Source organism: Sinocyclocheilus rhinocerous, unplaced genomic scaffold, assembly GCF_001515625.1.
Source record: "Sinocyclocheilus rhinocerous isolate Xijiao unplaced genomic scaffold, SAMN03320098_v1.1 scaffold506, whole genome shotgun sequence".
NCBI classification, from domain to species: Eukaryota; Metazoa; Chordata; class Actinopteri; order Cypriniformes; family Cyprinidae; genus Sinocyclocheilus; species Sinocyclocheilus rhinocerous.
Genome location: NW_015647040.1, coordinates 641698 through 656408, shown reverse-complemented (window position 1 = coordinate 656408; position 14711 = coordinate 641698). Strand labels below are relative to the sequence as shown.

At 34.7% G+C, this 14711-nt stretch overlaps 1 protein-coding gene across 1 annotated transcript in view; it reads left to right on the top strand.

Moving 5' to 3' along the window:
• The window catches only part of LOC107708508 (5-hydroxytryptamine receptor 4-like), a 20299-nt gene extending 7076 nt beyond the window's left edge, over positions 1–13223 (top strand). The window contains exons 6-7 of the mRNA XM_016512770.1: positions 806–1368; positions 12796–13223. Coding sequence (XP_016368256.1) covers positions 806–1368; positions 12796–12889 — 657 coding nt within the window. The 3' untranslated portion in view covers positions 12890–13223. The remainder of the gene's footprint in view (positions 1–805; positions 1369–12795) is intronic.
• The last annotated feature ends 1488 nt before the right edge of the window (positions 13224–14711 follow it).

Genomic DNA, 14711 nt, shown 5'->3' with positions numbered 1-14711 from the left:
ATATATATATATATATATAATTTTGTACTTTCTGAAAGAAATGTGACACTGGAGACTGCATAGTGTAACGGCTTCAGCTTTTCCAGCACAGGAATAAATTAAAATTATTTTATAAATAATTTAACAATATATATAAATAGACAACAGTTATTTTAAATGTTAGAAATAATTTACAATTTTACTGTTTTTACTGTATTTTTGATCTAATAAATGCAGACTTGGTGAGCATAAGAGACTTCTTTCAAAAACAAGACAAAAAAAAATCTTACAGATCCCAAATGTTTGAAAAGTAGTGCATGTGAAAATTTGTTGTAGAAAGTTATGTTGTATGAATTTATTTGTTGGATGTAGTTGAGAAGGTCACAGTATCAGATGATAAATCCGTACCATATCGGTTATCAGTATCAGTTTTACCGATATTTGTGATTTTTTATTTTATTCTACTGAACAATATAATATGTATTATGTATATATTTGTATATATTTACACTTAGATGACCTTTTACAGTATCTAATAGTAGGTTTGTCTTTAAAAACCCCAGTAAATGTAATCCTTAGCAAATCACAACATGACTATCCATTTACATTACAATGTTGCAATGCCTAAATTCACTTGTAGCAAGTTTTTAGTGTTTTATTTTTAATTTACTTAGATAAAATAGTATTGTAATATCAACCATTTATCAGTTATCGACCATAAAATGAAAATAATTATCAGTTATTGGTATCAGCAAGAATTGTAATATCAATGCATCCTTAATTATGTTAATTGTATTTTCTGTGTTTTTTCATTTTAATTTACCAGATCGAACAAAGAAAGTTCAACTCTTCCCGTAGTTCAACTTGTGTGTTCATGGTGAACCGACCCTATGCTCTGGTGTGTTCGGCCGTGGCCTTTTATGTGCCGCTGGTGCTGATGGTTCTCGCCTATCAGAGAATCTATGTCACCGCTATGGGACACGCTCGGCGAATCGGCTCACTGCATCGGGCCGGCTCGGCCCCTTCTTCGACTTACCCCAACCACGATCAACATGGTTCCAATCGCATTAAGAACGAAACTAAGACGGCCAAGACGCTGGCTGTCATCATGGGCTGCTTCTGTCTGTGCTGGGCACCCTTCTTTATCACCAACGTGGTGGATCCCTTCATCAATTACAGCGTGCCCTGGCAGATGTGGACCGCTTGGCTCTGGTTGGGTTACATCAACTCGGGCTTGAATCCGTTCCTGTATGCTTTTCTGAACCGGGCTTTTCGGAGAGCCTTCCTTATGATCCTGTGCTGTGGAAATGAGCGCTATGCCCGGCAGCGGGGCTTTAGTCCGAGCAGACAGCGCTCAGAGTCTGTCAACGGAACCTCCATTTCTCTCAGGTACGGTTAGTCCCTCTTGAACAAACTGAGCTTTCAGAAATTAGTTCTGGGAGAAAAGAGATGAAAGATAACCTTAAATATGAAAAGTGCATGTAAGAATGTTGGTAAAGTGCTCTTGATGGAGATTTCTGGTTGGACACACTGCATCATTAAAGGGATAGTTCACCTTCAGTTGCACTATGCACTATGCAAAAAACACTATGCAAGTCAATGGGGACCAGCAACTGAAGGTGAACTATCCCTTTAAGGCCCTTTTTAATTTAGTTGTTTGCTAAAGGCCATATTTACACAATACATATATACACAAAGCATTATATATTCATACTGTATACAGAGTTCAAAACTTTGGGGTCAGCAATATTGTGAAATACTATTACAATTTATAATAAATGTTTTCTATTTTAATATATTTTAAAATGTAATTTATTCCTGTGATGGCAAAGCTGAATTTTCAGCAGCCATTACTCCAGTATTCAGTGTCACATGGTCCTTCAGAAATCATTCTAATAATCATTCTAATATGCTTGCTACTCAAAAAACATTTCTTATTATTATCAATGTTAAAAATGGTTGTGCTGTAATAATTTTGTGTAAACTGCACATTTTTAAGTTTCTTTGATGAGCAGAATGTTCAAAAGAGCAGTATTTGAAATAAATGTCTTTTGTTACATTATAAATGTATTTATCACTTTTGATTAATTTAATACATCCTTGCTGAATAAAGGTATCAATTTCTTTAAAAAATTACTGACTCCAATCTTTTGAACGATAGTATATTTATCATTTTTGTTTTTGATGTTTACATAAATATTTCAGAAATTAGGTACGTTCGTAATTTCTGTATCAGGGATCTTCTATTGGGCATCCATGGCTAATCTGTATTTTTACTAATATTTAATTTTCCATACTTTCTGAGAAAAAGAGGTAAACAAAAATACAATATTAAGTCAACTAAAGCTAAAGTTCAGCTAAATGTTTCACCATTCCGCTCACAAAATGCATTATGTAAAATTTAAATGTAATGTGCCAATATATCTAATCAATAATGATTATTTTAATGGTTTTGCAATGTAAGTATCATAGTGTAAAGCTTAAAATGCAACCCTCAGTTATATACATTATGTAACAGGGGGTCCTTGTTCCTTCACTCTATTTATCCTTGGCCTGAAAAATGTTGAAGATAATAAAATGTTAGAAATGATAATGTCACTGTAATCTTAGACTATCTTAGACATTATCATAAAAATTATCTTTATAAAACCTATTTAGAAACATGCTAATTCCACACAGGCTTTTACAAGACACTTAAAAATGACATAATCGGCTGGAACACGCTCAGTAACTTTGAAAGTGAAAAGCTGCATTTAGCCGCAAGAGCTGGTAGAATGTTCAGCAACAAGTCTTTCCACATTTCCAGTTGTTTTTCTCCTCATAGTTTCAGACTGTTTTAAGTGGGCTTTGCCATTACAAAGGCAATTACCCCCACACTGGTTTTGCACAAGTATATATGCGATCATTGCGGCTCTTGATCAAAACAAAAGCACATGGTTGTGACCATGCAATGTTCATCGCTGTGAAACTTTATGAGGCATTTTAAATACACCACTATTTATTTTCCCGTCTTTTATTTGTGCATTTCTATTATTTGTGTGTTTTCCACCCCAGGCGAAAGAATTACTTCATTGATGTCTTGACCTTTCTGATTTTTATAACTAAGGCCAGTACTCTGAATGTCTACGCTCAGTGGTTTGCCGTCTCGTCCTAGCAAAATACTTGTCGTTTAATGCACCAATATAATGGGTGTATCCTTATGATTTGCTTTGTTACAATGATGCTTTGGGGAATTATTCCCCATTTTATTACTGTTAAGTGGCTCTAGACAAACCGTGATGTTTGGTTTGCATGAGTAGTCTTCTTTTTTAGGTTTTAGTGTGGTGTAAAGCCCTTGGCCAGTTACGTGGCATCTTATTTGAAGTCTTTTAAGTCTTAATTTCCTGTATATTATTCAGGATATGGTTTAATATTCATTATCCTCAAATTAACTAACTGTTTTTGACATTTTGTCATATTATTTGTAATTAAAATATATCAAATAATATTTTTAATAGCTTTTCCGGGGAGGAGGGCTGTTTGTTTAGTAACATAGCTGACAAATTTTTGTGGACATGAGTACAATGGAATATTTTCTTATTTGAAAGAAAATTACATTTAAACTCAATCGATTGTTCTACGGTATTTTGATCAATTAAATAAAAGTAATATAGATAATCTTGACTAACATTTCTGATTCATTATTTTGAACTCCAAAACTGATCGATTCAAAAAATGTAAAATGAAGCAAACTGAAAAACAGGGTGCACAAAATAAATGTGTGAGATTATGGTACATGTTCTCTTAATGGATAAAATATGATATTTCTGAAGAAAATTGTCAAAAAAAAATAAATAATAATATATATATATATATATATATATATGTAGAAATGTCTTTTTTGAATATAGTCTGTTATATTTAGCTGCTACTGTTTAACTTTAGTGTTTTTTCAAAGGCTTGATTTCATCTTTGCTCTTCCTGAGGCAGCCTGTGCCAAAGATGATCTCAGATGATGTTTCTGAAGGAAGTAAAAATAATTGTTGATTCTCAGATTTACCCCCCCACTGAAATGTACTTCCCTGTTGATATTATTGTATCCAAATTAATAGTAAAAATTCAGCTCACTTAATTACTCACTTAATTGCAGTGTTTTGTTTTAAAGCAGCTTTCAAATGCTATAAATATAAGGATTTAGAGTTCCACTTAGTCCCTTTCGTCAGGAGCTGCTGCAGAATCTGTCCTTGTGCAACACGAGCGAAAACACAGCGAGAAGTGATTTTTTTTGTCTGAAAGCTACAGCCTTGATCCCCGCATGAAGTATTTTAGCGCTGCATTTTTCCCACTTTGTTCATTATCAGACCGATGATTGGCGATGCAGAAAAGGTGTCAAAAGACACATCTCTCTCTGCTTCTGTTTCCATAGAGACTTCTCTAATGGCCACCATCCAGCAAACCTTAACCATCAATCACAGCCTTTCACAATTTCCATATTCTACACATTTTTTTTCCTAGAACGTTCCCGACGGTACCTCTGGAATGTGTCGTTTTCCCAACCGAGGAACATTTGGGCAGCTTACCGCTATAGCCGTGTGGTTTAAGTCCGCTCTCTACTCATGCGGAGGGCTTTGAGTTGAGCTTTCTGAATCTGTTCAGTGTTCAGTGGCAGCCGGACTCACGTTTCGTTCGGTGTGACTGAAAAAGCTTCACGTTTGTGAGAGGAACTTTGGACCTTTGGCTCAATCAGAACCAGGTACCGCAAAAGATTGTGGTGTTCCAAGAATTAATAATGCAGGACTGTGTCCAAAACCTATTCAGAAAGATATGTACATGTTAACAAGTTGAAAGGTAAACGTCTCGGCGTTCAGGTTCAGCTAAGGTCAAATCAAATCCTCCACACAGCCGTGAAACACAAAGCCAAGAAATAAAAGCAAAACATATGAGAGAATGTTTTATTGTTGCTCTTCAATCTAATAAGGAGCAGAGGAATGAGAACATCCTGATAGCGTTCTCTCGCTGATAACTTCTTGAATAGAAGGTGGTCACATGTTTTATGGCCCTATCTTAGATTAAGGACATTGTTGTTATTGCAGCCCATAAAAACGTCCTGTTAGAGAGAGAGATTAAATTTGATGGCACTGTGTGATGCCGCGGCCCTGCACCCTGACATCACTTTTATTCAGAGACGGACAGACCTGTCTCAACACATTTTTAAAAAAGGGTCCAACCTGTGATTGAAGCCATTTTGACACTAACTCTGTCTTGTGATGAATTTGACACTGCAGTAAAGGCCTTAAATATTGATTGTGTTGTTGTAGGGTGTCGGCTATAATAACTGTGTAGTTTTAGTTTCTGCCATTAAGATCTCAGACAGTTAAGAGTGGGTTAACAGGTGCAATGGGTTAATGTGTCCGATTGATTTTACAATGTACTTAACAAGCTTTCTCTCCTCGCCAAAGCAGTTATTAGCTCAAATTGATTTTAAAAGTGGCACTATTTAGGAACCCACTATACAAATAGTGCCAGTGATGAGCAAACCTCCTCGCTGTGTCTAAAAGAGGGCTTTCAAATAAATAGTTATTATTATTAATTATCTTGGGATGATAAACTATTTGATTATATATAGCATATCATAAAAGGTGCTGGAATGTTGATGTAATCTTGGTTTGACTTTTTAAATTAACTATTTGAGTTGTTGTTGTTAACTACAAAACTAAAACTGTTAAAAAAAAATAGTTTTTGGTCATTTAAATAAAAGCGAAATAAAATATTAATATTAGATGAAAAACTTAAAAATTTGAAATGTTGTTTGGGGTACTAACTGAAATAACTAAGTTTCAATTTGACGTACTAAAACTACTAGAACTGAAATAAAAAGGATTTAAAGCTATATAGACATGAAAAAATGAATTAAAAAGCACATAACAAAATTACTCAAACTTAATGAAAATAACAAATAAAAGCTCATTCAAATTATTAAAAATATTAATGATAACTATTAATAAATACTAAAACTGTATTGTTTATTACTACTATAATAGTATATAAATAATACTAAAATAACACTCTTCCATAGAGCACGAAAGGAAATGTTGGTGCTCTCTTTTCAATAATATGAAAGTAAATGGTGACCAGGGGCTGACAGCCTCCAAACAATTACTAAAACAGGACCATGAAAGTATCATTACAGTTGTGTGATTTGAATATGCATATGCATATATAAATTTTTGGCACACCTTGATCTGTGCCAAAAAAAATTCTTTTGTTTTTCACACAAACTATTGTATGGCTTCAGAAGACTTGGACTAGATTGCCTAAATGATATGGTACTTGTTGTCATATTTAGAGCTTGAAGCCCTTGGTCATTAAGAAAGCAAAATGCTAAATGTCTACTTTTGTTTTCCATGGAAGAAAGTAAGTCACACAGGTTTGAAATAACATAAGTTATTTCAGAGTGAATAATGACAGAATTTTCGATTTTGGGTCTATTTCAAACTATACATTTAAATATCAGCAGTCTTAAAGACCACTTATTAATTTAATAATTTCTTTGATAACTGTTAAACAGCTTAAATTGAAAACAGTTAGATAATCACTGGTACCTAGGAAGTAACCTGAACACAATTTATCTCTACCGTTTCTCTTGTGAGTCTATAAGTGAGGTTCGGACTGAGCATTTGAAGGGTATCCACTATAACCCACTGCTAAAGATGATGTTTCCATGTTTGGTCAAAACTGCACCAGTTTCACTCTCAGCTGCACCAAATCATTGTGTTTCATGTGGATAGGGTCTTACATGTGTATCTATTTTAAATCATTTCCCCCATGGTTTTAAAAAAGGTTCACAGGGAGTCACATTGATTATTACACTCCTTATTTATGGCCCTGTCACTTTTTTTCAAAACATTTTGCAATCCTTGTTAGGTTTTTTTGGGGGGGCTTATTTTGTAATCGTGAGCATTTTAAAATGTTGTTTATTTTAGATTTTGAAGTGCTTTATTCTGAGTTCCGATTAAATGATCAGAAGTTGTGATTTTTAAACTCCCCATGAAAAAAACAGTTTAGACATGTTTTGTATTTCTTGTTTTAATGCCAATGGCAGGTTGTTCAGGCATCTAGAGGGTTTGTTCCCCCAGTGTCCGTGTGAATATATGGATCCAATTTAAAGGCAGTGCCAAATTTGTCAGAAATGATTATTTAAACGTAGGAGTACAACAGATATTTGGCCAGGTGGAATTTCAGTATATGGCCTCTTTTTAATTTTCACTGACAACTTTGAAAATTTTTTGTTTTGTATCATTTCTTTTCTCGTGCAGAATATGCACGGACTACTCTAGAAATGCGGCTCGATAGATACAAGCGAGGAATCCGTATCCTCTTGTGGTATGATTTGTTACAGATGTCTGGGATGATTTTAAGTGATCATACTACTTCGATATCAAAATGAAGGTTTGTTTGGTTAGATATATCTGCATACATTCTCATGACCCTTCTTATTTTTGACCACCCGTACTGTCTGTTTTATCTTTAGCACATGTTCACAGTAAGCACAGTGCGGTTTGCTGTGAAAGTAAACTTGTGTGCTCAGTTTCAAGTCACACTTTTATTATTACTGTATACCAAAATGGAAATTGGTCATGAAAAAATAAATAAATAAAAACCTCTTCATGAAGAAGTGCAGAGGAAAGAACCAGCGGATAATGTTCAATGTGTAATTTATATGTCAGGTGCCGTTACAGATGACTAATTACTGCACTCAGACTTAATTATTTTAAGAGCAGAAGGTTGGGTGATGTTCACGAATTGTTCCTCTTCTCTGGCACTAATTGGTCTGTGCATTTACTTGTTGGGTTTTATTTGCCCATTCGATTCTGTTTCCAATCAATATCTGCAAATAATAGAGGACGGTGTTTCTATGTTAATGTACAGTCAGTCGGTCATTATCGCAAAATAAACCCTGACGGGGTAATTAGGACGCAGAAGAGGAATGGAAGACATGAAATATTAATTTGAGTTAACCAGAGAATCGCCTAGCTTCAACTAAGAGAAGAAAAATAGTCCATTACAACTTACGAAACAACTGGACTAGCGAAAAGACAAACACTGCAACAATATTACTGTACTAAGAACTGAAGTCATCTGAGGTCATTTTCTTTATAATTGAGAAATGAGAAGCTAGATGGCAGCAGTTATGTTGTTATGAAATGAGTATATTAAAGTAAGCTATCACCGATTTCAGTTAGGGTGCAGTAACATTTGCGAAATTTCAGCAAAATTTTGTGGGCAAAGAAAGGTCCATTGTGTAGAGATATTTGAAGCACTGCTCACACAGTTGACCAATGAACATAAGCGAAATCTACGTCAGGAACATTTATGCGAAACTCCCAGTCGCGCAAATTCCCATTAGAACAACTGGATTTTGCCCGCAAAATTTCGCTGAGCAATATTAAATATGGCCACACCCTAAAGGCACGTTTGTACAGCGAAATGCAGTCATCTCAATAAGAATCCCTTCGATTGGAAATTTGAGGGACGAGATCCCTGTGCGGATTTTGCATTGGATTCGTAAGTTTCGCCACACTGACCAATATAAAGCTGATTAGTTTGGAACTGATCACGGTGCTTAATGCATCGCTACACTATTGGCAGTGAAGAATGGACCATCTTTGCCCGCAAAATTTTGTAGAAGTTTTCACAAATGTGAATTTTACCTGGAAGAGCAGATATATTAGATGGCTGGATGGAGCAATGACCAATCAGAAATTAATATTCCAGCAAGCCGCTTAAATACAAGTATATTTTTCTTCACTTATTTTTTATCTTCTCTTTTCCCCCTCAACTTTCTTTTCTGTTCATCTCTGGGCATGTTTAAATCTTTTTCGATAGCTTCTAGCTAAGGACAGAAACGAGAAGAGGACCGAGATCAGTCAAAGAAGAACGCTTTGAGGCAGACAGGCTGCTCTTTTTTACAAAGTTTTCAAAGCTCAAAGCCTGCCTGGCTTGTTGTAGGAATCTGTTTTGGCATATGGGGAGAATTATTGGACATTAGGAGTATAATGTAGCTCATAAAGGGGGGAACTCATCTGAACTGGATTACTGATTTTATCAATCTCAGTCTTATTATAGAACAGTTCATGAGAACGGCCTGAAAAAGGTTTCAAGGCATGTCTGTCGACCCAAAGGGTTCCTCTTTTCTTTTGGGAGATTAATAAGAGTTTGAGCTGATTGCTAACTGCAAAATTATTTAAATATTATTTTTAATTGGAGCTTAGTAAAATTTGAACATCTGGTCAGCAATACAACTACAAAGGGATAGTTCACCCAAAAATGAAAATTTACTTACCCTCAAGTTGTTCAAAACCTGTATGAATTTCTTTCTTCGGTTAAACACACAATACGATATTTTGAAGAATGCTGGTAACCAGTTGCTGGTAGCCACTGACTTCATATGGGGAAAAAAATACTATACAAGTCAATGGAGCACAGCAGCTGTTTGGTTACCAACATTCTTCAAAATATCATCTTTTGTGTTCAACAGAAGAAATTCCTAAAGTTTTGGTGCAAGATGAGGCTGAGTAAATTTTCATTTTTGGGTGATCTGTGCCTTTAAAAAGTCATGTATGTCTCGACAACTTCCCAAAATTTTGGAGACCTTAGAAAAGTTCATATTTAATACATTAACCACCACATTATGTACATAATGTACAATTGACAAATAACAATCCTGCTGCATATATTTGCAAGGCAATCTATGAGTAAAGCTAACAAGGTTTTAATTTTTGACAGTTGATTTGATAAGAATAATTTCATCAGATTTCACTCTGACAATCAAGGTTAATCTCATTTTATTCTGGGCAGCAGAAGCGCACACATTTACTTCTTATAAATCAGCATTCATTTACAAAGCAAATGTATCAGTGAAGAATAACATTTCCCTTCTACCCAAGTTAATTTGCGTATTGCATTGTAGAACTTTGTTACTTTGTTAAACCACGTGATTATGAAATGATGTGTATTTTTAGATACGTGTACTATACACCAGTCTCACATTATTCAGACTGTGTATTATATTTATTGGGATAGTCTATAAAAGAACAGATAGTTCACCCAAAAATTACTCAGTCATATTGTTCAAAACATGTACGAATCCGATTGATCTGGTATTTATGGAATAAAATAAAAATAAAAAAGGTAATTGAGACTTTTTATATCATGAGTCAGACTTTTTTCTTGCAATTCTGAGTTTATATAATCTCACAATTCAGACTTTTTTCATATAATACAATTCTCAGAATACATTTTTACATTTACATTTTGTTGTTTTTGGAAGCTTGTTTGATAAAAAATAAAAAAGGTAATTGCGACTTTATTATGAGTTTATGTCTAGCATTACTTTTTTTCTCCAAATTACAAGAAAAAAGGCAGAATTGTGAGTTGTATGGACCTTATTGGTGCTCGACAGATGTGTTCACTATAAACTATTTTTGTATACATGAAAAAGACCTGTGTAAAATTATTCAAATTATTCATTTGTCCTGTTGTTTACCGTGGAAAAAAAATTGCATTGGAACAACATGAGGTTGAAATATTTGGGTGAACTATCCCTTTAACAAAATTTGCATTTACTTGTGCAATAAACTGAGAGGTCAAGTCTTGTGTCAAATTTTAAGAAGGAAGGAAAAGCCAGTCGGAGAGATGAGAAAGTGATGAGGAACTTAGTGAGTTTGTGGCTTTTGTGACAGTCAGGCTGAGAATTCCTCGGTCTTACCCTGCCGACCCTCAGCCAAGATTCGCTCCAGTGCAACTCACATGAGTCAATCACACTATACTCCCCCAGCATACTTGAACCCAAGACACATTCTTTCAGCTGTTTCACTCCACCAAACAGCTGTTGTTGTGCTGTATCATGGTTAAATGAACAACATGCTGAGGACAGAACTCAGTAGAGCCCTATTCATGCAAGACAAATGGGATGTGACACTTATGCTGTCCGTGATGAAGAGTTTTACTGCTCAGCTTAAATGCATGATAGTGTGAAGTTTCATCCTAAGAAGATCTGCAGTGAGCTTAGGTTCACCAAAACCTGCTGTAGTGCTGAGATAATGCAGATCAAGTGCTAGTTTTAGAGTTTCTGCCCCACATTCTGCTCCTCCTTGATGATGTTTTCTTTTTTAACATTAAGCACCGGTCTACAGTCATTCAACCGGAGATGTAGGAACGATATGGAAAGTGAAAGGGACACATAATAAACCTTGCTAGCTTGGCTCATTAATATAAGACGATGTAACATTTGCACAGTAGTTGCAAACAGTGCCAGAAATGACCTTTTTAACTTTTAGCTGTAGTCGGAATACTGAAAGCAATTTTTTAAAGCCCATGTGAACACACTTACTGCTGTTTCTATTTTTGATGTCTGCAAGGGCTTTACAAATCAGATATTAATATGGAGTATAGACAGGTGGACAGCATACAACATACTTCAGACAAATCAAGATTTAGAACAGTTAGTTTAATCTATGACAATGAACTTGTCTTGAGTTGCATTACAATTTTTCTTTATGAAGAAATTAATATTTTTATTCAGCAAGGACACATTAAAAATGCTGTTCTTTTAAACTTTTTATTCATCAAAGAATCCTGAAAATGTATCAGTTTAAAAAAAAAAACATTGATAATTCTAATAATAAATCAGCATGTTATTATGATTTCTGAAGATCATGTGACACTTTATACTGGAGTAATATATATATATATTTTTTTTTTACTTTTTATTCATCAAAGAATCCTGAAAATGTATCAGTTTCCACAAAAAAAAAAAAATTAAGCAGCACAACTGTTTTCAGCATTGATAATAATAAGAAATGTTTCTTGAGCACCAAATGAACATATTTGATGATTTCTGAAGGATCATGTGACACTGAAAATTCAGTTTTGCCATTACAGGAGTAAATTACATTTAAAACATATAAAAATAGAAAACAATTATTTTAAATTGTAATAAAAGATCACAATTTTACTGTTTTTACTGTGTTTTATTCAAATAAATAAGAGACCTAAAAAAAAAAACATTACAACTTTTGAGCAATATTGTATGTATTCCATATTAGCAAAACATTAAAAATTCAGGTAAATCAACCCTATTAGGAGTTTTGGATGAAATCTACATTTATTAAAATTAATAATTAGTCACAGATGTCATCTAAATGGCAACTGTAACACAGAACTGAGCATTGTGAAAGTTTTCTTTTTGACTCTCTTAATGGATGTGCACCATGATTGTGCAAAAACTCTTCAACATGGTTTAATTAGATGTTAATGGATGTCTAAATTTGGAGGAATGCATGTCATGGTTTGCTTGAGTTTTTTTTTAAATAAAAACCATTAAGAGAGATCCTTTGAAACCATAGTTCTCGAAAGCTAAAACAAATCTAAGAACAGTTAAAAAAAGTGTACTGACAAATTGAATCCATTAAGGAATAACTTTTGATGTTTCTAAGACATCATAACAGGGATATTTAGAGATTGCATGTCACATCCAAAGTCAGTCCATAAACAATCCATAAGGCTATATATGTTCAAAGAATCTGTTGCTCTGATTGTGTCTGGTCTGTTTCTGTCTTTTCTTCTGATTTGCATTATCCTGCTCATCTGTTTTTATTCACTGTCCATTGGCATTAACAGTATATATTCTTTTTCTTAGAAAACCTACAGCAATAAAAGGAGAAAGAAATTTGCATTAAGCTGCATTTGCTTTTTTCCAAGAAAGCTTCTTCGCTTCTTTCCAACAAAGCAGAATATAAATGTATGTTTTCTGTTTTTTTTTTTTTTTTTCTTCAGATTGTCATTTCTTCAAAACCGAAGGTACAGCGATAATTCCAACCGATTTCTGTCATGCGAGCTGGAATCTCGGGAGTCTGTTGGTGCATCATAGCCAAGAGTTCAAGTGCCTACAGATGTAGCCTGATGAGAACATACAGACAACAGCCTACATAGGAAATATGTGTCAAATCAAGAGACTTCATTGCAGTTTCCTTTTGATAAGTACCAAATCACAAAGATTGTTTATAGGCCTATTTTGCAGAACTTATACATTATGTAAGAATGATGTTATCATGCAAGTATTTTATCAGACAGCCTATATTCACAAATGCAACCAGATAAAATGTCCAGGAATGTTCAAGGAGATGGGTAAAGTTTTGGGTAAAAGCACAACAAAGGAAAAGATGGCAAAGAAAATACACTTTAAAAGAATTAGTTCACCTAAAAATGAAAATTGCTCAATATTTTTTCACCCTCAGGCCTTCCAAGAAGACCATCACTTGCTCACAAATGGATCCTGTGCAGTGAATGGGTGCCGTAAAATGAGTCAAACAGCTGATAAAAATCCACATGAATCCAGTCCATCAATTAATGTCTTGTGAAGCGAAAATCTGCACATTTAAAAAACAAATCCATCATCATCGCTTCTGGCCAAAAACATCCATAATCCATAATAATCAGTAAACAGTGCTTGGATAGAGGACTTGTATTTTAGCCCAGGGGTGTCAAATTCAGTTCCTGGAGGACCACTGGTCTTCGAAGTTTAGCTCCAACCCTATTTAAACACACTTGAACCAGCTAGTCAGGGTCTTCAGGGATTACTAAAAACTTCCAGGCGTGTGTTTTAGAGCTGGTTGGAGCTAGCAGGACACCGGCCCTTCAGGACACGTGTTTTAGCCAGAAACAGCAGTTTGAAGTTAAAAACATCTTAAAGATGGATTTGTCTCTTACAAACATGCAGCTTTTCACTTCACAAGATGTTAATTGATGGACTGGAGTCGTATGGATTACTTGTGGATTATTGTGATGTTTTTATCAGCTGTTTGGACTCTCATTTTGACGGCACCCATTCACTGCAGAGGATCCATTGGTGAGCAAGTGATATAATGCTACATTTCTCCAAATCTGTTTTGATGAAGAAACAAACTCTTCTTATTCTTCAGCTATATGGAGTTGTCAACCTATTGCTCTTTATGTAGTCGTTCTCATCTTTCAAGGTAGGAGGAGCATTTCTGCTTCAGCTGTAAAGGCTAACAATGACAAATGTATACTGCTCAGCAGACAGGTGCAAACGGCTTGTCAATTAAGCATGCAGATATTCTTGCATCCATTGAATCTCAAATGCTGATTTTGATACTCCCTCTTTATTAATCAATGTATTTATGTTGTACATGTACAGTTTTGACTTCTGTGAAAAGAAGCAGTGGCTTGTCACTGTGTGACATTTGTACTTTTATTGTATCACGGTGTTAATGTACAGTGTATCTGGATGATAAAAAAATAAAAAACTTGTCAGTTTCATAAAACTACATTGTTACTCCATACTGCATGTGTTTGGCACTTCTCATCTATTGCATAAAAGCTGCTGTTTGATTGATGTGCCATTGTTCTTTCCCTTGTGCTCCAGGCAGCTAGATGGAGATTCCTAGGAGACAGCTAAATGATCAGTTATTTTAATTTTGTAATGCTTCATATGGCTTTGAAAGCATTAGCTTGATCAGGCCATTACATTGTTTTGCCCAAATGAGCCAATTACATGTCGAGGCATCGAGTGCCACTCAAAAATTCAGACTTGACCATCAAAGATCTAAATTACTATCCATTTGTGAAACAAATGTGAAGATGATTTCAAACAAAGTTTTAAAGCAGCTATTCCATCATGAGCCACACAACAGATGTTTATGCTCTGCCAGTGACAACCAACCTTACAAAAA